The sequence below is a fragment of the Dermacentor silvarum genome, chromosome 5 (assembly GCF_013339745.2).
Source record: "Dermacentor silvarum isolate Dsil-2018 chromosome 5, BIME_Dsil_1.4, whole genome shotgun sequence".
Lineage (NCBI taxonomy): Eukaryota > Metazoa > Arthropoda > Arachnida > Ixodida > Ixodidae > Dermacentor > Dermacentor silvarum.
Genome location: NC_051158.1, coordinates 4,003,741 through 4,029,561, shown reverse-complemented (window position 1 = coordinate 4,029,561; position 25,821 = coordinate 4,003,741). Strand labels below are relative to the sequence as shown.

Sequence of the window (25,821 nt, the reverse complement as noted above, 5' to 3'; positions counted from 1 at the left end):
AGATCACGGCGTATTACAAGAAAGGTAGACGAGATTTACCTTCCCCTCACCATTCCCTTAACCCCCAATCATAGTTCAATCTTGCGCCAGATCCAGACCAAAGCATTTATTTCCCCCTATCTGGCACATTATTTTTTTTGTAAGAAAACTCTATGCAGACAGTCGCATCAGTAACATCCTTACGAAGATAGACATCTGCCCCTGTCCAAAATAATAAGTGATCGGCCGGCTCTGACAGCGTCACCAAACACCCTCGTCGTCTGCTCGTTTGCAACAAACACACGGGCTCCGTTATTATGAAACACCGTTAAGAGCGCCGCAAATCATACGCGTAAGCCAACAGGGAGGTATTTATTTTAGTATCTTGCTGAATTTGTTCAGATCCCGGGAAAACATCTTCATTTTTTGTTTCTGAGCATGCTCTACTATTTTGCCTAATCAATCTGTCCATTAAAGTATAGCAATTGCTAAATTAAGCTGAGCGAAGTAACCGACTATTTGCTCTTCTCAAAAACTAAAATCCTCTCAGCAATTCAAGTCGACTACAAACAGTATGCCACTGGACTTCTTCGCCTAACTTACACCATAATAAAAAAAGAAAGACTTTTGCCCAGGTTATGCGAAACAACGGGTAGTTGCCGGCGAACAGACACAGGCTTTAGAAGGTCCAGCTTCACTTGCTTCCCAAGACCGGCTCCTGTACGCCCAGTACTCAGTACAACAATACTTAATATATATATATATATATATATATATATATATATATATATATATATATATATATATATTTATATATAAGTCAGCCAAACTCGATCAAAAAAGGCAAGTCTTTCATATTGTTTGGTCTGGAAAAGTTAAATGCGTGATACATCGTATTAAGCGCAGAAACTAAGAAAGAGAAGATGTAGGGTCGTCGGAAAAAATATTATTTTGCAAGAAAACAAAATTTTAAAGCAAAAATACCTCCATTTAATACCAAGTATTGCTTAAAAGAAATAGAATAAAAAGAATGGAGACATATAAAAAGGGCCAGAGATATGACTAAAGTGCTAGCAAATCAGTGGGCTTGGTGAGATTGTTAAATTGGAAAAGTTCTGAATGACTAAAAGTAAATCTGTGCAAACATTTTGGTTGAACTAAAATAGACAGACATACTGCACTATGTGTGCTGAAGGCGGATATCGTGTGATGCCCAAAACGCCATCCACCATGAAAGAAGGCAACCATAAGATGAGGCATTACATTGGGTCGACTGAAGATTGCGACTTCAAACGGAGGTGGACAACAAATTCAATCAAGCGAAGATAGTGTTAAAAAACTCCCTTCACTCTCCAACTAAACTCCACGTGGAAAAGTGGTTTATTTTGAACTATGATAAAAGAGTGCTGTCACTAGTGAGATATTGCAACACAACAGAAACTTGAGCGCTCTTATACACGTTAACGTTTCGTGGGAACGTTACAAAAAAGGGCGCAACAAAGACGGCACAGCACTTGTGGTGGTTTTAGTTCTTTCTTATCTCGTATTTTAAGCAGTTACCACTTGAGGTATAACGACACTCTGCAGACAAAAAAAAAAAAACTTATTTTAGGAATTAACACTCTATTACTGGTTCCCCTCGTCATGAAGGCAACTTTATCGTTATCTACTTGCCTAAATCCTTGAAAAGGTATGTACTATCATCAATAACGCAGCATTTTTTGGTGAGACGTTATACATTTGTCTCTAATGCCAACACTCATACCTTGTGAGCAAAATGTTGCTTTATTTCTTAATAATTTTATTAGATATACGGTTTAGGTGTGCATTTAAAGAGAATGCAAAGTATTTATTGATTGTGTATTCAATTATCCCTGAAAGACCGAACACATACACATAAACTGGTGTTTTTAAAGGCTATATTTTGAGATAACAGGTTGGAGGATAAACATTATTTAGTGTTTAACAGCACTGTTTCCCTATACATCCTAATAAGTATGCAATCATCCCGGAAAGTTTCAAAAAATAATGTTTATTGAGTAGAACGTCATCAATTTTAGCGTAACAAAAAAGGTACAAGTTCACATTTGGAGAGAAACAGGAATAACGATTATAAATTGCAGTATGCACAACAAAGATATATACTAGAGCAACATATTTTCCACATTTTAGCAGGGCTCTCCCTGCATCTTTACCTTGTCTTCTTGCACTTGAGCTTTATATTTCCAGTCAATGAGACACTAACTGGAACTTACGAGTGACATGTGGTCATCATCATTTGCCATGTGTCTACAGATTGCAAATCATTGCTTCCGCCACTTCTACGTACTAAGTTATGCCGTCCGGCTGCTGGTCGCGCAAGAGTGGTTTTACTTGCAACGCTGATGGAAAATGTATAGTGAGAAAGGCAATTGGCATGGCACTGCGAGCATCGGCACCTTCCACTATGGTGCAAACGAGCGCACACAAATTATACGGTGCCCTTTGTGAAAATTAGGAGTTAATCTATCAAAATGCTTTTTTAATAAGTATAATAATGATGCGAACAGTATGTTATATATACAAAATTCAAATGTCACTAGTGTGAAAGAAATACATTGATGAAATCGTGAAAACAAAGCTTGACGGAAGCTATTATACATTATTTAACTTCTGTGTGGTAGAGGGCAGAAGCATAACGTTTTTTAGCAATAAATAAAAGAGTGCATGGGGTTATTCCAAAAATAAAAATGGCAAATTTCATTTTATTCTTAAACTTGATACTTCAAGAGTGTCGTCATACCTTAAATGACGCGTCATCCCGTCACATAAACAGATAAATGAATATTGCCACCTAGTAGTGACAGTATTTATGAACATCAAAATCAGAAAAAAAAGTTATGGACTATTACTGCTACTTTATGGCACTAGCCACTCGTCATAGCTGATCCGGCCTAATAAGAAGCATTAATGCCCTGCCTTGAATTGATATTCTCAGCGTTTTGTGATTTTTAGCGGATTTTTGTCAATCATTTATTGTGGATTTAGTAAACACATTTAGCGGCATTGTAACGCATCCTTCATTTTGTTCCAGCTGGGTCTGTCATCCTTAATATAAATGCGAGGAGATTTGGTGCTCATTGAAGTTTTTTTAGAAACTGTATAGCACTGTACTAGAATCGTTTTACTGTCCACATGTAGCATGGGTTCCTTGAACCTAATTTATTGGTATGTGTAACGGGTATATTCATCATGGTTGTCATCATTTTGTTTAGTCATCCGAAGTTGCATCCGAGAAAACAAATTGGGTAATATGCGCAATCTTTAGTACCTTACCTACACATTGGGTACAGTGAACCAATATAGTTTAAAGAGCCGTCGGAAAGCTTCTCAACTGACTCAACTAAAAAAAAAGCATGATATGAGCATGTCTTTGCAATATCTTCTCGTGCACCAAAACATAATATTTAATAGACCCAACTTGACTAGGGTGAAGTATGTTTATGCAAATTTTATAATCAAATTGCATTCGTCCTGCCGTTATCATCGCCCTCATTTTTCTGGAAGCTACAAAAATTTTATGTAGCAGTTCAGGCTTTCACTGCAGAGCTCTCTGTGTTTTGTTTTCGGTCTGAAGTGCATTTAAAACCTAATTTCCGTACGGTAAAAAAAATTACGCTACACAAATTTTCAGACACTCTCCTGATGGCTTGCCAGAATTGGCGCCGCTGATATCAAAGGAGGTAATATAAAAATATCTGTTTACATCATTTCGTGTTTCTTTGACGGTCCATTCATTCGTAGTAACGTTTTCATGTTTAAAGGAGGTTATTTTTGAAATACTGCCACATTAGCAATAATTTTTAAGAGTAATCTGCAAAACATGACAACATTGTAAACAGCGAGCAATAATTGACTGAAAGAAAATGCCAGAGCTGCGAATAATGGTAATCATCATCACCATCATCATCAGCCTATATTTATGTCCAATGCAGGACGAAGGCCTCTCCCTGCGATCTCCTATTACCCCTGTCTTGCACTGGCTGATTCCAATTTTCGCCTGCAAATTTCCTAATTTCATCACCCCACATAATTTTCTGCCATACTCGACTGCGCTTCCCTTGCCTTGGCACCCATTCTGTAACTTTAATGGTCTACCGGTTGTTTACCCTACCCATTACATGGCCGTGCCCGCTCCAATTTCCTGTTATTTTCCATTCCTGTTATCCATTTTCCATTCCTGTTATCCTTCGTGTTGTTCGACTTCTCCCGGCTACCGATAGATGTTTTCAGTGGGAGCGTTTATTCGCTGTTGAAGCTAGTACGCTTGTTTTCTGACAACTTGGAAGCCCTGAAATCTTCCACAAAAAGCACGTTTTTTTCTGTGGCCTGCAAACTGTTCATCACCAACACTTTCAGGTTCACAATCGAAATAAAGGAAAAAAATGGTTGTTCACTCGGCTTACGGTCGAACTGACTTCTTCAGACTAGTGGCGCCGTCTTTCGGCAAGGTAAGCTGCTGTTCCTTTCGCTCTGTTTACATTTCCCACCAGATGGCAGAGTGCGCGCAAACACTGCGCCACCGAAAACATGCGTAGCATGCAAAGAAAAGCCGTCAAGCGGAGAAAATGCTAAGCATGTGTCCAATTATATTACTCGAAAAAGGGGCTTGTTCTAAAACTTCTAAAATTTTCAGAACTTACCCAGGGTTACTTTTCTCCTGGCCATTGAAATTATGCCTCAAATTGCCAACCGCGGTGGTTGCTGAACCTACCGTGGTGGCTGCCGGACATCAAGTGCTGCTGCTGAAGGCACGAGGTCTTGGGTATGATTGCCTGCTGCATTCCCATGATATTATTATTATTATTATTATTATTATTATTATTATTATTGATAATAGCAAGCTAATTGATTCGCCTAATAACTTTGGGCGTCTCAGATATGGTTATTCACAGGAAACTACTAGGCAAAGTAAATTTTTTGCGTATTCTTCGATCAATTGATTGTAGAACCAGTTGTGTTAATTCTGGTACTCAATTTGTTGATATTGCTTATCGTAAGTGAATTACTGCAGAGCTTGGTTTTGCCCCGCTCGTCTCGTTAACTATCTAAAAGAAAAGCCAAAACAGGGCAACAAAGAAAGAGCTGGCATCTCTGGAGCAAAATAATTATTGTCCCGAGCGAAAGCCCCACAACAATGGTCTCAAGTCGTGATGATGAGTATGTACAGATGTGAAGATGAAGCGTAAATATAATGCTCACCGAGGCTATTAGGGGGCACTAGGCCACGCCCGCGTGCGGGACTAGGGCACTTCGCCTCGATGTTCGCAATTAAAGGACGTCTATCTTTCACCGGATGTCGTGGCACCCTTTACCTTCGTGCCCCAGCCATCTAATTACTGTGACCAACTCGAGATCCAGTGACTCAACCACAGGATTTATCCTCCCCCTCACAAAAAACTCAGCACAGAAGAGGCAGTAGCTCTCAGACTTATCAAAACGAACACATCCCCAAACCTACACAGATACAGCAAAATATACCCACAAACATATCGCGGCATCTGCCCCTGGTGCGGCGACACATGCCCTACACTCTTCCACATCTCGTGGGGGTGCGGGGGTATACCTCAACACTTAAAGACGCCTAGCACGTCATTTGAGTGGTGGGGGGTACAGCTGACCGGCGATACCTTGGCGGGACAAGAAGCTCTAGTCCAGGAAGTACGTCGAGCAGCCGTGGCCAGTGGAATCCTGGAATGAGGACACCACCCACTCGTACTCAAGCAGAACGACCTCGATGGTGGAAATGAATGTTTTCTCTCTCTCTTTCTTTTAGATAGTTAAACATAACACTCCTGTCATAACATAACGCTCCTGTCAAGCATAACACACTTATGTCAACACTCCAAATAATGTTTACAGCTTTTGGGGTGCATCCTGTCCCCGCGTAATATTTCGTGGTTTGCACTCCTTGCCTTTCCTTTCTTGAAACGTCTGCGATTGATACTTTCCTCTCGAGAATGTTCTGTCACTCAGGTCGTTCCTGATCTGGAAGTACTGGGCTTTAAAGCTGTAAAGGAAGGAAATGCTTGCAAGATGGCTAGCTATTTTAGTTCGCGGACAAAATAAGCCCTAACAGGTGCAAAACTTTCTGAAGGTGAAGCCGTGGCGTTCGCCCTCGCAATGTATTCCGCACAGCTATGGGTTGATAGGATTTGGCACTGCGAAAGTAAAAGTAAAATGCTAGATAGTCTTTCGCACGATGAAGTTGGGCACTTTTGATTTATAGATTCTTATTTTTTAAGAGTTGGCCTAGTTGTACGACATTTAGCTCAGCTTCGAGTGCCCGTTTGTATAGCCGTGAACACCCAGAAGTGAGGAAAACATTATCACCCTTGCTTTCAGCTTTTTATTTGTGAATAGCCTTCCAAAGGGTATACATTTTTTCAAAAGAATTTGCTAAAACCTTCCAGGCTAGTTTTAATCGTCTTTCCGATACTAAATTTTCTCTGTAGAGACGCCCACTCATTAGGAATTTCCTGTTTCACATCTTCCAGCATTTTCAGTGCTTCAGGATTTATTGTAGGAAGGACAAGAGAACAAAAAATGTCGCAGTTTCGCCCGAAAGGCGAAGCATCGATTGCGATAGCAAATTAGTAGAGGGCTATTCGGAGAGGGGATAGTAGTTTTATCTGCTGCATAAACTTGGACACATTGGCTTACTAACTGAATTAACAATCGTGGTGTCAGCGCGCACAAGCAAACATGAATAGATCCCACTGAATGACCGCAGCCAACGACTGTCAAAACGCTGGCAGCAAGCGCAGGTTCGCGGGGTCTATCGCTTCAACGGAAACTGAGCGGCGAATGCACAGCGCATACAAAGGTCAGAGCCGTGTGGAGATAAGAGACGGTGCGGGCGACCGGCACCGCGGGCAAAGGGCAGAGGAGAAGTTGTTGGCAGAGGAGAAGCTGCCCCCTCCCCCCCTCTTCCCGTTTCTTGCTTTCGCGTGGGAGATTGAGTGGGAAGATACGCCTTTGGTGCCGGAGCACAGCGCCGCCCCACCTCCCTCCCTCCCATACCCCCACGGCCTTTCAGGCGACGGTCGCGTTTGCTTTCCACCGTGCGTTCGCTCTCCGTGATAGCGCGCGGGGGAGTTCGCCCTCCATGATAGCGCGCGTACCCCGCGCGCTTTCGCTCGCGCATACGGCGCGCGGCGACGATTTTATCGCCCTTGGGATCTATACGGAACCTCACGGCGACGGCGACGCCGACGGCGGAAATCCGGTTGAAGTGTCCATATAATTGCTATCGCAATAATAAATATTTATTTGGCAGCACCAACAGCAGTAGTATAAGCAACGTGAACACGTCTGTCAAACGCAGGCTACGCTTACTTGAACCCGACCCGAAGGGTCGTCGGAATTCGGGCTGACCGAGCGCGACGTGACCGCGCTTACATGACTTCACGTAAGGTGCGTTGGGACAATGGTGAGACGCAGCATCGGATCGAGACGTGATGAACGTGCTCGAACAAGGCTTCTGGTTCCCGCAACCATCTGCAACAGCGCTATTTCACGGCTCGTATGGTTACATGAATAAGATATTGCGCAGTCTTGGGATTGCCCTACCCTGATACTATTCCTGCTACCAGCGCACAAAAACGCCAACGTCTCAATCGTCCCGTTCAAGTCTCGGGGCTGGCTCGGGCCCGACCATTCCGCGTTTACACGCGCGCTGCAAACGGGCCGGCCTGGGTCATCGAACCCCACGTAGTCGGGCTGCCTCACCCTGACTCGGCGCTGGTTCAGAGTGACCCGATAGTGCATACGTGAATTCGACAGCCCTATTTCCGCCCGGCACGCTGACCCAACCCGCTTATGTCGGGCTCATGTAAATACCCTGACAGCGTCTGAACCTACGAGGTATAGAAGATCACACACAAGATAAGCTGTGCAGCCCCGCTGCTTCCTCCACGGTCAGAAGGAGGATGAGCAGGAGTGGTTATTCGTGCAGGCCCTACTGCTAAGTGAAGCCGGTCAGAAGGAGGATGAGCAGGAGTGGTTATTCGTGCAGGCCCTAATGCTAAGTGAAGCCTGGCAATGCTTGCGTCCGGTTTGTCTCAAGCTTTCCGCTGTGGGCGCGGCGGTACCACGATGGGATAGGCCGTGACGTACACGAAGGCTTGTGATTAGTCACGGGTTCTTCTTCTTTCTGGGGTTTTACGTGCGAAAACCAGTTCTGATTATGAGGCACGCCGTAGTAGAGGGAGTTAAGTTTGTTCTTTGTCCTTGAATTCGATGAAAGTCTCTTCAAGGTGTTTATCGGCGTTGATGAAGCAGGAGGCAGGTTGGAGGTTACAAAACTTGAAGATATATTGCAACGAAAATATTTACACAGTCAAATGCAGAGTTAGCAAAACAACACTGATGCAAAACACACAAGTAAACAGTGCCTTACTCTTCGACCTGTCTTAAATTAGAGCCTAGAACAACTGTCACTACATACGACCAACCGAGCCTCACTGTTCTACCACTAAGTGGTTACGGCCCAGACTAGCGTTGCATCGTACGGAGTCTTACTGATCAATCAGGTTTAGTGATTACAGCCTAGACTGAGGAACAAGAACCTCGTCTCGTTTGTTATAGGTGAAAGAGACAAAGAAAAAGGGCGGTAGGACCGTTGGCCCATCCCTCGGAAGTAGTTGCCAATGAGAGCTGAAAGTTTGTTAAGCCACAACCCAAAGGGATGGGCTTACAATTAAAAGGAGATGTATTGGAAAACAACCCTGCTTTCCTTCTTTCCGCAACTCCGTTTTCCTCTGCTATTTCCACGTGGTCAGTGACGGCCTCAGCAAACACGCCAGGCACGCACGATTTATTGCTCGGCCATCTCAAACCTCGGTGGCGTTTCTAGCCATCAGGAGGCTCGGGAGCTGGTGTCCCAACACTGCGTACCGCAGTCCTCCCCTCAAAGTTTTTCTGCGTGAAAAAATAATGACCGTTGGCGGCATTCGGACCCGGTGTTTTCAAGACGACGTTCTTCGAACGCGATCCTCGCATGCGCACTGTGCCTCTATGGCGCGCACTGCAAGCTGACACTTGACACTACGCGGGCTTTTCTCAGCGCTCAAAACAAGATAAACGTGGTTGCCGCCCGGACGCGTAGGGGAGTGGACCCCCGCTCCGTACGCGCAGCACATGGTCAACAATGCTAGGCCATAAACCTCGGCGCCGTCTCTAGCCCTCAGGGGACTCAGAAGCCGGCGCCACAACACTGTGTACAGCCGTTCCACTCGAGGTTTGTCCGCGTTGACCTATTATGACCATCGGCGGAATGCCAACCCAGTGCGCGCAAGACCGCGTTCTCCGAATCCGTTGTCCGCATCCGCACCGCGCACCCCCCCGAGGCCTGCGGACGATCGAGGCCTGCGGACGATAAGTAATCTACGAGGTATAGAAGGCCATACATAGCATAAGCCGTGCAGTCCCGCTGCTGCCACCACGGCGAATTCACTGCTGCCAACTTTTTATATTGCGACTGGCATTTTAGCCTACTTCAACCGCTTATGTATGTATATGTGTGTATTTACTAACTTATCTGTTTATGTATTTCTTTATACCTGTTGCAGCCCAATTGCTCTATCGCAGGAGGGGGTGTGTACCATCAACCAAAAAAGTTTGCAGACCAAGGGATCTGACAAAAAGCTGGATTTTCTGCGCAGCCTCAAAACGCAGCGTGGTATTCACATTTCCAGCCTCTGCTGGTATATGCGAACAACATTGTGATGTATGGGTTTACTGGCTACTCTTAAAGGCTGCTCGGATATTTAGCGTTTTCTGAGATCTCGTGGTCCGTAAACGTTTTTGGTCGATAGTACATTGGATACAACATCAAAACTTGTTTCTGCCTAAATTAACTTCGACGCCTTAAAAATCACGATTGTTTCAATATCAAAGATACAACAGGTTATAATAAACATCGCATGTATTAATTTAACGTATACAAAAATTGCTCTAAAGACAATAACCTAGTTTCACTTGGTAGTACCGTTTTTGTATTGAATGAGGAAAGAAGCTCTACTTAGATACATAGGTTAGTGCTCGGTGGAAATGATGCAAGGTTAGGTTGGTGCTATACCTAGTAGGGTTGGCGCTATTCCTGACTAGTGCCAATTTGTAGCGGCTTGCAGAAATTAACCAGCGTGGGTTTGTGCGTGTGACGGTTAGTGAAACGTTGTTTTCCTAATTTTAGCACTCCAAAAAAAAGGGGGGGGGGCAGGCCGTACACGAGGGCGGGCCTTAATTACACGTGTAAAAAAGGTGGTCCCTTAAGTGGTAAACTAGCGGAAAGGAATAGGAAAAGGATTTTAATAACATAACAAATGTATTAGTGGTTAATTTTTTAGGCAAATAACAATAAAACAACTTTTAATTGCAGCAAGAACTCCCTTGGTGTCAATGACCATGTCCTACCACTTGCGATGTCTACTTCTGTTTGCTTAAGTGTACTTCATTACACTCCTGATGTAACGTTATGCATATTGTTTAGTCTTCTTGCAAATACTGCTAGAAGTATTTACCTCTCATTTGCTTATGTTTACAGATCATATTGTTAACATACGCTATCAGTATGAAATTGTTTAAATTTTACATTTATTGCGAAAGTTTGTATGTAATTGGTAAATGTTATGGATGAATTGTATATGTGATGTATGTGACCTGAGCTGTTTTTGAACGTTTCTTTACCAACGCCACTGCTGTACCGTTTTTTTATAAACCGGGATGAAGGCCTAGTCAGGAAACATGCTTTGTCTGTATGTGTACACATGTCAGAATAAACATTCTATTCTATTCTATAACATCGTTAGCACACGTCAGGACGTACTACAAAACACACGTAATTAGGCAGCAAGAGGGCTTTACGTTCTCCAGTAACAATCCAGAGGAATGGTATTCTCGCTCCCCAACAGAAAGAAGTACAGAAATATACTAAACTATGGTCTGCATTCGAGCTAGTTGCTACGGCGACATTTTAAAGCAAACAAAGCGCAAGAAACACTGCCAGGGAAAAGAATATGGGCATAGGGAGCGGTACTTCCCACTGAGTTTATTTGCTTCAGTAAAATTCACAAATAAATTCATTAGGAAGTAGCGCTCGGTAGGTCCTCATTCTTTTCACTGTCCGTGTTCTTGGTGATTTACCTGCCTTAAAAAGTAGAGGAATATTCTAAACACTCATGAAGGTGTGTAAAGGTTTATGGAACGTTCAATAAGCAATCAATTTAACAGTTACCGCTTAACTGATTTACATATCATGCTTAAACTGAGGTACTGCGGTGAATGAAAGTAAGCTTGCCGCCTTTTTTTCATTCGCTGAGTATACTAAAAGATATGATAAATACTAATTTCTAAACTTTAAAGGTTACATTAGCACGGGCATGACTAATATAGTTCATTTAAAGACGCAGCCGACAGTACTAGTTTTTCCTAGGTAAATCACACAGATCCACAGTTTGATATGTAGCCTTACTGAAACCAAAGTCCCACATTTCTAGTATTCAGCCACGCTAGTGCAGGTTATTTGACGCTGACGCACTTATAGCCACATAACTATGCGTTGCTCCTGAGCTTTCATCTTCGTATTTTACAGAGACGCACGGATTCACGTGAAAAGAACGACAGTAGCCTGATATTCCCCGTGGAGTTGACACCTTGTTTTATTATTATGTAGCCGGGTTCTCCAAGGCAAAATGAGCTATTGATCGTCACAGTGTTTAATAGATAAACCACTACTAATGACGCTGCTGTTGCTGTTGCTGCTGCTGCTGGTGGTGTGAAGGCCTCTGCCACTGCTGCCGTCCCCATGGCACCGGTACCCATGTCTGCGGTCCCCACCCCTCCTGTCCCCATGGCAGCATTCCCCAAGCTTCCTGTCCCCATGGCCACTGCCCCCACATCTGTTGTCCCCAGGGCTGTCCCCACATGTGCTGTCCCCAAGGCTGCTGCATCTGCTGCTGACCAAGCCACCCTCCACCTCCACGTGCGCTGCTGCTGCCAAGGCTGGAACTTCCAGAACGTGCCGCATTGCCTGGGAAATGAGCAAAAGGAAAGTGTTATGAGTATGTTTAATTAGTCTTTGTTGCAATGGGCGTGCGCAATGGTATCTTTACTAGAGCGTTTATTGGGGGCGGTTCGGCTGAAGTGACCAAAGTAGAGCCGTGCATATACGGGAAACAGAAAGCATTGGCGAATGCGAAGCGGCAAATCCGCTTTTGTGTGAACACTGTATTCCTTTACGCGTGCCTGTCTCCAGGACATTTATTGCCTAAAAGTTCGTGAAACGTTTGGGCTTGCCTTTTGGATTTGGAAATTTTGGGCTTGATGGCTCACAACTGAACACTTGAATGTGATTTCTGGAAAATGCTCTTCTTGCGGGCAGAAGGAACATTGTCTCCGCAACTAGCAAAATAATGCGTCATTGTTGTAATGTGTACAATGTGTCTACTCAACTAAAATAAATGTAGTACCTTAAGTAGATCTTTAAAATTAATAAAAAAATGTACGTGGCCAAGTTGCCCTTATGTGGAGTCTTCAATGTTGAAAAAAATGTATTTTGAAAGCAGTTACAATGCGAATGTTATTCTTTTATTTCACTCATAAGCCCACTTCATGGGGATATTTTACAGAAGTTTGACCGCACTACATAGATTAGACAATGTTTTCTTGTTCCTTGACCAAAGTAATATGATACGTCGATGAAAGGGTAGAATAACAACAGCTCTTATTATTTTAAACAAACGTGTTATGGGCATAATGACTTGACCTAATCACTTGCCAAGTAAAACAAGATTCCTTTAGAGGAACATGAGAAAATTACAAACATATACTGATATCTCTTATATGCCTACAATTGTTATGCCGTCTATGCACGTATTTGCAATACCTTGAATGTTTGGGCTCGTATTTGAGATTGGGAATTGTAATTAGCTCAACTTGCTTCAATTTTTGCATTTGGCAGCAGAAATTGTCTTCTGGATCCTTCACCGTAAAACTTACCAAGGCAGTTTGACTAGAATTAATGCGTATGTACATGTATTTTAATAGTCAATGAAGGACGGTTGTAGGTGCTTAGTGAGGTTTCTAACATACAGAAAGTTGAAATGCGCCAAATTGGTTTGTACAGTTGCAAAACCTATATTTTGTTGTCCTTCAATTGTAACTGTGGGGAATTGTATGGTGTCTAGCATATATTACAAGACGTATTGTGTAATCATGTGATGCATTGAGTAGAATAGATGTCAGATGATTGAATGGCAATTCTTGCTGAAATAAACAGTTGATTCTTTCAAGAAATGGCCTGACGTCAGTCCACAATTTCGGAGAAGGCCGTAGAAGTGAGAAGCTAGCTCCTTTTGGGCGAGCATAATTTCAAAGGGGCACTGTGATGCACCGGTTAACTAAAGCAAAGAAAAGTGAGATATAGACAACTCTAATATATTTTTCCATCTTATACCCACCACTGAAAAAAAAGGTGACCATACAGTCTGAAACGGTTTGCAGCGGAGACCAGACTAGTCAAGAACGGCCACCCTCACATCAGTAAGGTGCCATTTACGACAACGTGTCCTCTACGACAATCACTGCACGGCTTATCAATTCAAAGAAATTGCAACCGGAAGTAAGACCCGTACGTAGTACACGTAAAGTTATTGAGCGAAAGAACTGAAATGGCGAGGTTTTCTTGGTTACCTCACAAAAAGTTCACCCACGTATTTATATCACTCGCGAATGAGGGCGTATTGACGTGAATAGAAGGGATACCGCAGGATGATGCATAAAATATTTTTGCTTCGGGTGGGCAACATGACCACAGCGAGGACAGCTGAAGCAACACGTGACCAATTCATTCCTTCAATTTTAAGAGTGTTTTAGGCGGTGGCTTATGGTCAAAGAGGCTGCATTTGGCTAGGGATCTTGCACTGTGGCGGGAAAAAAGTTGAAACGAAAGTGCACCACGAAATGGTGCAGGACGATAAAAGAGCTGTTTGTCGGTTTTGCAGCTTCCGGAAATCACTAGTACTCCACAGACTCTAACTTTCTTAGGAATAACGTCCACAACAAGATTTCTGGGCCCAGCTAGAAATCCTAGTTGGGAAACCCATAAACACCGCGTGCAGAACTTCCACAAAGCCAAGCGCACAGCGAGCCCAATATGTGACAAAACATTTCGGATATACATGTATATGCGAGAAATAACGCTCTAATACCTAATTAATAACTAATCATAACTAATTTCACGTTACAACATGCAATAACACTCACCAATAGAAGAGCTGGAGAGGCCGTAGGCCATGCAGGAGAGTGACGCGGCAAGTGCGCAGAGTACCAAGAGGCGAGCCATGGCTCTGTATGCGGACTGCAGAAAGCTTGTGGACTCTTGGAAGATACAGGCGCCTTTTATATGCAAAAGTGCCGCCGAAACTTCCTTGTTACTTGGAAGGGAGGGGGGGGGGGGGAGGTGAGGTGCGGTAGAGAAGCTTTGGAAAGAACACTACGAAAAATAGTTCGCTAGAATATTGTTCGTCGTCATACCTATTATGTAGATAAGAAATTTTTAAATTTATTTTAGATTTAAAGCATTTAGAAAAGCCCGCAGGAGCGTCAAATGCGTTAAAAATGCGGCAACAGGACAACGACATTCGCCAAGAATTCCCTTCCTTCCGACGATCTGACGTCAGTAGAAAGGAACTTTGAATAAAGGTTACCTCGTGGCGCCAGAAACGTGTCTTGATTCTGTGGGTCTGTCCTCGGATAAGGATTTACAATCGACAAAGAAACCTTGAACGTATGGTTTGTTCTTCTATTTATTTGAACTACCTGGAGCACTCGAAGGCATATATTGCAGGCGGGAAGAATACATAGTGCTTGCATGAGGTGGCCAGCGTGCAGCCGATTACCAACTTCAGCGCACACCATTATGCAGCAAAAAAATAAAAATAAAAAGAGAAGCGTTGGGCATGTGTTGCACTCTTGTAAGACAAGAAGGCGAAAGCCTGCTGCACATTTGGTAATACATGAAGTTATACAATCGGGTTAGACTTCTTTGTAAGACATATTGGTAGTGCATTAAGGTATATAATAGGGGCTAGACTTCTTGCAAGCCATAACGAGCCGCAATGAGAGGTACACCTGTGGCACTGAGGTGACCTCCTGAACGCCACATATGAGAACTTAACCTAGTACCTAATGTGCAGCGTGTTAGTGCACGCACTAGACCATACCTTTAGTCAGCGAGATGTCTGCGACGTGACGTGTGCACTCACGCGCGCACTAGGCACACATTTATCAAGCCGGAACCGTGCAGCACGCTTCAGGGAAGCGTGCTCGTCTCGCGAATGGGAGGTTCGGGTTCAATTCCCACCCAGACCAGAAATTTACTAATTTTCTTTTCGAAGGCATTTATTTACTTTCTTTACAGGAACCTCCTTGAGAAAGTTGGCGTCAATCACAGCACTTTATGTGGCGTCGGCCATATTTCGCCACGGCTCAGTTTCGCCATGGTCGCCGCCAAGGGCTTTCACCTTAATAACCGTGCACCCCATTATACATACATCAACAGAGCTTGGAAATACACTTAAGTTCGGCATTCAGTAAATTATTGTGGCATTGACTGATGGTGCAGGGAAAAAATGAGCCATGAAAGATTCATTCTGCTATTAATTTTCCTTATTTGCCATTGATGATCACGCCTTTGAGATGTAATATGAGGGTGCAAAATGTATGTTTCCCTGTCTATTTTAACCACGCCGGAATATATTTTGTCTTCTCGCGGAACCTAATTTATGCTTCCGAAACGGTGAACTTTAGATGCTGGGCTTCCTCCTTCATTCTTCAAATTAAGCTCCGAAGCACCATATGCGTGAGAAATTAATGCATTCTAAATCTTCATGCCTTACAAACTTGTGTATGAATATTGCCTTCAGTGAAACTGAAATGTAAATCTAGCGCATCGCTGGGGGCGCATGTGCCACTAAGAGCTACGGTAATAAATTATCTGAAATATAGAATAGTGACTTAAATTTTCTTTAATTGCGGCCAACTCGCCAGTGATTGACTAGTAGCATGTACAAGGAGTTGCTCAAACAATCTGCATATGAAGGGGAGAGCTTCAATTTTCAGCTTAAGAAAAATCTACCAATATTTAGGCAGCTCAATTTTTCGGATTCCAAAAATTATGACCGGCGATGGCATGTGTACCGCAACTGCTCACGGTGAAAAGAAAAAAAAAGAACGCTTGTACAACGCCAAATTTAAATGAGATAAATTGTGGCGCCAGTTCGCTATTCTAAGCCCTGTCTAAAACCGAGGTTCAGAATGCGCATACCTCGCAATAATGGAACAAATGCAAGTGCGGAATGGTTGAAAAGAGCAAGCGATTGTGAGGAAACGTGTGCATTGTTCAGATTGTCCAAGAGAGTACACAATGTTTCAGCCGAATGTGGCGAAGAATGGTGAATATTTTTATGCATTCCGGTTTGCGGCCAAATTCAGCATAGAATTACTTCCTGGGCATTGTTTGTAGAGCAGTGTACGTGTTCATCTTGGGCCATTGTTAAACGCCTGGCGGTGCGCGTACTAATGCTCCGCCCCCTCGGGGGTGTTACACGACTAGTTTCTGGTACACCCTTCCCATCGAAAAATGTTGATGTCACGCCATACCCCACACATATTTCAATGGGGGATTGAGATCTGACTAGAAATGATTCGCAAGAGGGCAAACGTTTGTCAGGCATTTTCCTGCCGATTCTGTTATGCAACATTCTAAATTTTTGTGAGCCAGCTTTACTCAATCTTTCGCGTGCTGGCTTTCTATCAATTTATTGAAAGAATTGTCTGTTGTGTCCCACTCACACAGCCTTGTGCGAGTATTTTCGTGTTCTAACTCAGTATTGTTTATTGGACAAATACTATAGAGCTTTTTTGTAAAATAACTGGGATTGAAGCTTCGACATCGTGGCCTCTAATCTACATAGTCTTGGTTAATAAGCCGCTCAATTTCATAGTGCCGACAAATTGGATATCAGATGTGCATAATCTGCTTTTACGCATTCTGGTGGCGGCTTCAAAGAGTGATAGCGTTCCTCGCGTATTTATATTGTTGTAAATGACGCTATCTCGGTTCGCGTTGCTATTTGATGAGTTCGCGTTTTCCATTAATTTACAGCGACATTGCAGCCGTGACTCAAAAAGAAAGGAACCAATCCATAATCGACATTAAGTAGTATCGAAACAGAGCAGGCGGAGTATTAAGTTGTTCGGACGTACATGCTGCCAAGTACTGTGAAACTACGTTTTGTGGCCGTTGTGTTCCTTACATTTGCTGCAGTACAAGTGACCACCATTTTGACAAGATTGATGTCTATCTTGTACTAGGAGGACTAGAACGTTGGTGACAGGTATTTCTTTAAAAGTTTCGGAGTAGCATATATTGCTGAGCTGTAAGTCCACGTGAAGAACTTGTTCCAACATATTCTTCTTCTTGATTAGTCTAGTTTACGTCCACTGCTTGACCAAGGCCTCTCCCAGCCATCTCCAAGTGCATCTATCTTGTGCCATCTGACCCCATCTTATCCCTGCAAATTTCCTTTTTGTATAATCCCACCTATAGAGTTTTTCAATCCTCAACTGCATTTGCCTTTCCTTGAGATCGCTGAATAATCCTTTAGACCTCTGATTATCTACCCGCGCAATTACATGGCCTTTACAATTCCACTTCTTCCTCTTTATTGTAATTAGAATATCGGTTACCCAGATTTTTTCTCTTCTTCACATCGCTGTCTCCAAGTCTCTTAACATTATGGCCATCATTTTTTCCCATTTCTTGTTTAGTGGTTGGGTACTTTTCAATCTTTTTTGTTACCCTGCACTTTTGCTATTATTAAACCTGAGTGCTAGGCAATTTGGATGCTGGCACCACAATATCGCAGCAACCACAGCAACCACAGCTGCCAGAAGATGATTATTATTCCCTATACTCTAAAGTAATAAAATATTTCGTATAGCCATAATAAGCAGGTGTAGTGGTTTTGCAACCGCATCGCTGGAATTTGGGCAGGGCTTTTGTTTTGGCGTAGCGGGAAGGTAGTCGGTTGCCACGACGATTCACTCGTTTCCAGATGTTGACGTCGGAAAGGATCCCAGCAAATCCATCCCGATCTGCTGAAAGGGTCGGAAAAAAGGCTCGATCGGTTGTAGTAAACCCGCTGGCCTTTTCGGCGGTGTCTTGTGTGGCTGGCAGTCACGGCATGTCTTCACGCAGCGGGCGATGTCGGCGCTCAGTCGCGGCCAATAGCACTTCTCTCGTATTCTTGCGAGCGTATGGGAAAGCCCAAGGTGCCCGACTGTCTGATCGTCCTGCAGGGTGTCCAGGACCTCCTCGTGCAGGGCTGGCACAACGAGAATGTAGTTTGCGTGGATGGGAAGTTCTTTTTTTACGAGGACGTCGTTGCGCAAGCAAAACGAAGAGAGTACACATCGACATACCCTAGCGACAATGTCGTTATTGCTTTCTAAGTACTCCACAAGTCTTCGCAATTCCGCGTCTGTTCGTTGCTGCTCCGCGAAATTATCTGCAGTTATTGTTTCTAGGAAGGCGTCGTCATCCAGTTCGCCTTGCGGTGGTGGGTCAATAGGGGCGCGCGACAGGCAGTCGGCGTCAGAATGCTTCCTCCCGGACTTATACACCGGGAGGAAGCATTGGGCGAACTTGTGCCCACAAAAGCAAGTGACGCTCAAACACAAAGCACAACGATAGCGGCGAAGACAGTCGGTTATCGTCGAAAAATGATCAGCGGGACAAGCGCACCGGCTTTTATAGATCACTCGTCGAAGGTTTCAATGTCCTCGCTGGTGCCCGCGTGGTTTCCTGAAACTACTACACAATTCGTGTCGTGTATGCAGTCTGATTGTACAAGGTTCGGCGAGGACATGCACAACTCATAGAATCAACGATAACATCCTCGTAAGTTATAAATCAGGTACTCGTGTCTTGCGCTGCGCGATAACGTTTAACGTTTGCTAGGTGGTGAAAGCGGTCACCGAAGAAAGATAAACTAGTACACGTGTCACCATCACGTCCATAACAAGAACAATTACAGTGTAAGCTGTAAGACCATGGTGATGTTGCTCGAAATAAGTTCAGATGTGACATAATCCCCAGATTGAGCTTATGTTTTATTATTCTGAAGAAACATTTTGGTCACATGCACCTTCCCTGTTATATTTATTTTATTTTATTTACCAAATACTGCTTGCTCTTTAGCGGGCCCAAGCAGGAGGGGCATAACAATACAATACTGCGCAATGTGAATTTCATCGCAATGACAGCAAAAAAACATGAGCACTTATTTACAGTGGGCATGTTAGAGCAGTAACAGGAGAACACTTATACAAATGCAAAACATGACTGTGGATAAGAAACAATCAATTTGTCAATAGAGTCTATGGACATAATCGCATCAGAAGGCAGCCTGTTCCATTCTTCAATTGTGCGTGGATATAAAGAATACTTAAAGGCGTTTATTTTGGCGTGGTATGGTGTTAGGGACTGATCATGATGATACCTTGTATGACGGGTTGTAAGGGGCATAATATACGGATGAGAACTCATAGAAAGTTTATTGTTCTTTAGTAAAAATAGAAATTTTAGTCTTTGGATTTTCCTTCGTGCCTGAAGAGGTGGAATGGCATGTTCTTTCATCAAAGCGGAGGGAGAGTCGGTAGTACGGTATTTGGAAAAAAAAAATGAAGCGTACGGCTTTCCGTTGGATTGATTCCAGTGCCTCAATATTCCAGTGCCTCAATACGACGGAAAATTATCAAGCAAAAGTGAACGACAAGAAGCAGTGTTTAAGAGCAAAGCGTCAGAACAACTTGGGCCCGACCGAAAACCGTCTGCGAGTCGAAACGTGCATGCAAAGCTGATCCCAACACAGTGAAAATGTTTTTCAAACGAGCCTCCAGCCAAAACGAGTCACTGTGGTGTTCCTCTTCCGATAGCTACATCGGATCGTATTAGCACCGCCCACTAAGGGCAGTCATACGATAGACTGAATGTTTACAGAATCAATGGTCATGAGTTAACTTGGCCTGAATGCTGCTGAGCAAATATCAGTCACTGTTCTGATTTTGTGCATCTGTAAGGAGGCTGATTCATTGACCAAGTTGAGGGGCGGAGCTCTGATTAAGAAAACTTCTCTGCGAACAAACACAAATTTACAAAACAACACTTTTTAAGGCAGTGGGAGGCATGCCATGCCTCCCACTACTGTTCCTCGAACAGGACAGTCAGCTGGCTCTCCTGGACCAAGCCCAACGAGCCGCTCAAGCCAGTGCGACCCTGGACAAGGGGCTCCACCCACATTTCCTTCTTTTTTTGCCTTTTCCCAATAAAGTTTACTCTCTCTCTCTCTTTTTGTCGTAAGCGCTGTTCACCATTCACTTACTGGCTTCGCCAACGATATGTCAAGCATCATGATTTGCTGAAATTTTTTCCTTACGTACAATTAGAGCTTGAGGCAGTTTGTGAATTTGGGCCCAGGACTTGTATTCCCAAAGAAACTTTGACACTGAAGTTTTGTGTAAGAGAACGTTTCAGTAAAAATTTGCTGTTGGACATATTATTGGCGAATGGGGCCGGACAATGACAAAGTGCACTTATGAAAGTGAAATTTTGTGAATCTGGCCCTGGGTTAAGGGAAATGGTGAAATTTGAACTTCACGTACACGTAAGATGGACGAGACAGGATCACTCCATCAAATACGAGGACCTCGGCAGGAACCGCGATGGCCCCGGCTCCTTGACTGGGGGTCTACAGCTTTAACGGATGCGTATTCTGTGTCTACCCTTGATGGCCCGCATTCACAAAGCTTGACGTTCCTAATTGCTTATTGCTATTGGCAGGTGGCATTCGCGAATAAAATGTCCAGCATAAGGATAGGCTGGAAATCGTTATTACGGGCATTTTCATCACATTAGCATTTTGTGAACACTAGCCCAGGTATATGGAAGGTTGGGGTTCTCTAATTCAGCCCAGCGTCGTAAAGCTTGAAGGCTATGGGACTGAGTATTACTATTTGCACAGCTGTGACTGGTGGTGCTCTCAAAGCCTATGGGATGCAGTAATACTCTTTGAACAGCTGTGATTGGTGGTGCTCTCAAATCCCAAATGTCGCACATTGTCTTTTTTTCGCAAAGGGCAAGTGTGTTACGCTGTCTTCATTAACGGTACTTTTCAAGTTTAGTTTCAGCATGCGAAGATAGGAATGGCATACTTCTCGATGATGCCTTGAACATAATTGTTTACTTTTATTTTGTGAATAATCTTTAGAATTATTATTTTTCTCCGCATTTATGGCACGTCCCCATTATGGAGCATAGAACCGGGAGAACAAGACATTACGGTAACTTTTTTTTTCTTTTTTTTTGCACTGTGATACGATTGTGAAGAAGGGGTATAGGATGCCCATTTAGTATTCATCTAGTTCTTGGTTCCTCTGCACATGATAGTGAGAATTCGTGCTTTATATATTCAGCCAAAGCACTCTGGCTTGCTGTTGCGCGATGACACAGGGTTATAGAGATAGCCGAATGCCAGAGTTCATTGCTTTTTTGTGCTCTTTTGTCTTCTTTCTCAATGTTGTACCACAGGAATAAACCTGTCGTTTTTGTCGTTACGCCGCCGTAATCGTCCTAGCTCAGCTGTCATCGTTGTCATTGGTATGCTTTTATTTCGGTGTGTCGCGAACACCAGTGGGATATTATCTGTTGCTTCGCTTGCGTTTGGACGAAATATATGTAACAATTATACATGTACCGATTTAAGTGGTTTGCGCTGTAAATAGTCTAAGGAGTCAAAATATATCCTAATGTGCATGTTATTTATGTCTCATTTTATGATTAAGGCGACATTGATAGTGATAGTTACCGGAATGATACCGGCAGTCCCTAGGACGTACGTCGGCGCCGCGAATGCAGGTAAAATTTCGCTAAAAGTGATCCAAAAATAAAAGTAAAAAACAATGTTCCTCGAATAACTTGCGAAACAATGCCCTAGCGACGTACTTTCCACTCCGCGTAATATATTCACACATTCTGCAATGTAAGCGAATTTTGCGCACACAGATTCTAAAATTTTGTTGGGGAACGAATATATTACGTAGTCTACTCTCCACTGCCTATTGTTCTCAATCTTTCCAAGTTTTTAACCTTGCATCTGGACTCTTGCGTCTTTCACTAGCCATGGTAAAAAACATGTTGGCGTTCTTGGTACTTGCTGCAGGATGCACTTGCCCCTATGTGGTCGTACACAGGAACAAAGGAACTGGGAGGAAAAAAAAAGACACTAGCACTGGTGGCGCTTCCAAATAATATATGGAGGTCACAGGCTAGTGAATCTAGAATGGTGACATAGTAAACTGCATACGTCGAACAGACGCTCGGTAGCCACGAAACCACCAACCAGTTTAGGATTCGTAAATTCTTGGACTGCGTGACTGAGGTAGAATCAGGAATATCAAATGTGGGGACACCAGAACGAACAAAGAGCTGTTACCTTTCAATTCAAGCGGAAATCATCATATACCTCATTCAGAATGAATAAGCGAAAACATGAGGCAAAGGTCAAACTGCATAGACCTTTATTCCCCAAGCAAAAGCTGTGCTCTTCCTACCAATTTTACCAATATCGCCAAGGATGAGTCGCACTCGTCCAAGCCGCAGTTATCATTGCTATAGTTGTTGTCAATCTAGGCTGCAATGCACAACATCTTGCTGTTTACATTTGTTTTGCAGTCATGCGTTGATCGAATACTAGTAAAGGCTTTCAAGTATTTTCCAGACAAACTTTGTTTCAGAAAACAAGGTTCGTTTGCTGACAGATTGATTGATTCATGGATTTAACGTCCCAAAGCGAATTTGGTTCAACGATAGACGAGTTGTTGAGGGTTCCCGAATAATTTTGATCACCAGGGGATCTTTAACGGAGTTCTAAATAGAAGTACACGAACATTTTTGCATTTCGTCCTCAAAGAAGTGCTGTACCCCTTGCCGGGAGCCAGACCCGCGACTTCGTTCCCAGCAGCAGTATATCATGGACCCTAGGCTACCACCACACGACCACAGGTATTGCTATTCAACGTTTGTAATAAATTCTATTCTTAGAGCCTGCATTTAATACTTTTTTAACGAGAATGCTGCATGCGAAACGTGGGGAAGTAAAATAAACTTCTGGATTTTTTTTCACATTTTCTAGGAGAGATTATAGAAAATACAGTCCAGAACAGCTGTTTTCTCGAAACACGTGCTAGTGCTTCTGCCGAACAAATAAAGTTGATCCTACTTGACTTTAAACACGGCAATCATGTGCGTTGTTTGAAGATAGCAACTTCTCAAGTACAGCTGCGCAGGGCTTTTTATGTGTGAAAACTATGTTTAACCAATTACCCAAATTACTGAAGAAAATTCGATGAAACGCCATCATCTAATTGAAGAAGTAAAGTAATTGATGACTCACTGATCTCTATTGGAAGGCATGCAAAGAGTAAAACGTTAGATTCGTGTAATGGGCGAATGGCAAACATGGACCTCATGGTAAATTCTGCAAGTGCGCGTCTCCACAAAACTGCTCTGCTAAATGGAGCAGCACAGTTCAACGTCCCCACAAAAGCATGAACAGCATGGCGTTCGAATATATTCGTGAAGTTGGCCAGTCGTGGTAGACAACGCAAACAAAATCGGCTTCACACCACTTGGAGTCATTATATTCCGACAAAAAGGGGCAAATATGGTCACTAAAAATGTAATGTCTTTCAGTACCCGGGGACTTGCAGCACAATAGCATTCGTTGTGGTTTTTGTCACAGGACGGCGTCGTGCCTAGTCCTGGTCCTTCCCAAGATGGCGGAGACGAGTATAAGAGAGCGATAAAAAAAGTGGCAATGACATTACGATAGGGGTAGAAGTGGTGGTGTTGCAACCGGCGGCATGAAAGTGGCGTGCTTTGCCGGCAACGTTGTACCTCAGTATTTATTTCAGTGTTAGCACACGTGTATTGTCAAACGTTCTTCGACTTGATGCCTAGGAAAACGGCACTGTATTCTGTATAGCTGTATTGTTTCAACACTGAATTGAATGTTGTGATTCGTCTGCACATGGAGCGAATTGACTGACGTAGATTTTCCGCGCGAGAAAGCTTCTAATCAGGGATTTTCCTTTTTGAAGAGGGCAGGAACAAAGAACAAAAAACACATTTGTTTTAGTTCTGGTTTGTGTGCGTAGCTTGTAGTTATTAGATTCAGGTAGATACACGCTCACGGCGCGCACAAAAATTGTTCGCCTTACACAATCATGAAAGTTGATCTGGTAACATTCAGCAGTACCCCAAGCGATGCTGGATATCTAACTGCAGAATGCATCACATAATATCTATTCCCCCACAGTTTGTTAGATCGTCAGGTATTTTTCTCTTGCTGCATGTGCTTGCGCACGTGCAGGGCACTGTGTATATATTTACTTTTTTTCAGCATCGCGCCCAATGTATCCCGGGATGCCGATGCATAAAACATTGAGCCGTTAAATTCCTTTTTAGTCTTCAAAGCCAGTGTTCCCAATGGGCCCTTTCACAGTAAATACCGACCAGAAGGACTTTATTTCTTTAAAAACGTTTATTGAGGGACGTTTAGAACGTTCAAAGGTAGAAATAACAATAACCCGATTGGTTTATATCAAACATACCATTTTCTTAAGCAGGATTATATATATATATATGTATATATATACACATATATATATATATATGGACTGATGAATGTGAGCTATATTAGCATTTCACAGCGTAAGCTCCTATGGGCTCATTCCAATAGACGTTTCGGTTGGAGATGGTGTCCACTACAGCTCTCGCCAGGAATGATAAAAAAAGTCGCAGTTTCGCCCGAAAAGCGAAGCATAGATTGCGATAGCCAATTATTGGACAGCTATACGACGGAAGGATATTAGTTTTATCGGCCGTATAAACTTGCAATTGGACGGCTATACGACGGAAGGATATTAGCTTTATCGGCCGTATAAGCTTGCAAACATTCTCTTATTAACTAAATTAGCAAGCATGGTGTCACGCGCGCACAGGCAAACATGAACACATCTTGCTCGACGACCGCGGATACTCGCTGTCAAAACGCTGGAGTGAGGAGGCGCGGCGGCAGCAGCGAGCGAATCGACCTTCGCGTCGCCTCTCCTCAACGCGAACTAAACGTCGAAAGCTCAGCATATATGAAGCTGGCGGCCCTAGTTGCACTTCGTTCATATCGCAGATAGCTTTGAAGATGAGACCCACGCGGATGCACACTTTTTCCACGTCGCAGGTCGCTTTCAACATACGGCGCCCGTGCGGCAAGCAGCCGCTATAGGAGTAGAGCTCCCCCCCCCCCCCCCCCTGCACCCTCCCCTCCCCCGTTCTCGCCTCCCCCTTGCCTCGCGCGCGATAGGCGAAGAGCGCCTCCGCCGCGTCTTTCTTCCTCGCGCGCGCGAGAGAGCCGCGATAATCGGCTGACACTCGCAAGCGTTCACTAGCACTTGCAGCCAAGGCGACCGTGTTTGGACTTTATTCGGAACCTCACAGTGACGTCCACGACCACGATCACGGCGATGGCAGAAATGCGCTTGGAGTGTCCATATTGTCACGTATACATAGTAGTGATGCTGAAGTAAACAGTCGTAAAACTGTGTATGACGAAACTGATTCTTTATTGGGCGAACCTGTGCCCACAAAAGCAAGCTACACTCAAAGCACAACGAAAGCGGCGA

General features: G+C 43.6%; 1 protein-coding gene across 1 annotated transcript; it reads right to left on the bottom strand.

The window, feature by feature from the left end:
* Nucleotides 1-11,753: 11,753 nt before the first annotated feature.
* On the bottom strand, nucleotides 11,754-14,591 carry LOC119452280 (uncharacterized). Its single transcript, XM_049667289.1, has 2 exons — nucleotides 14,284-14,591; nucleotides 11,754-12,049 (listed from the first exon to the last, which is right to left on the bottom strand). The coding sequence occupies exons 1-2, from the start codon at nucleotides 14,360-14,362 to the stop codon at nucleotides 11,754-11,756; spliced, it is 375 nt and encodes a 124-aa protein (XP_049523246.1). The 5' UTR covers nucleotides 14,363-14,591.
* Between the last annotated feature and the right edge of the window lie 11,230 nt (nucleotides 14,592-25,821).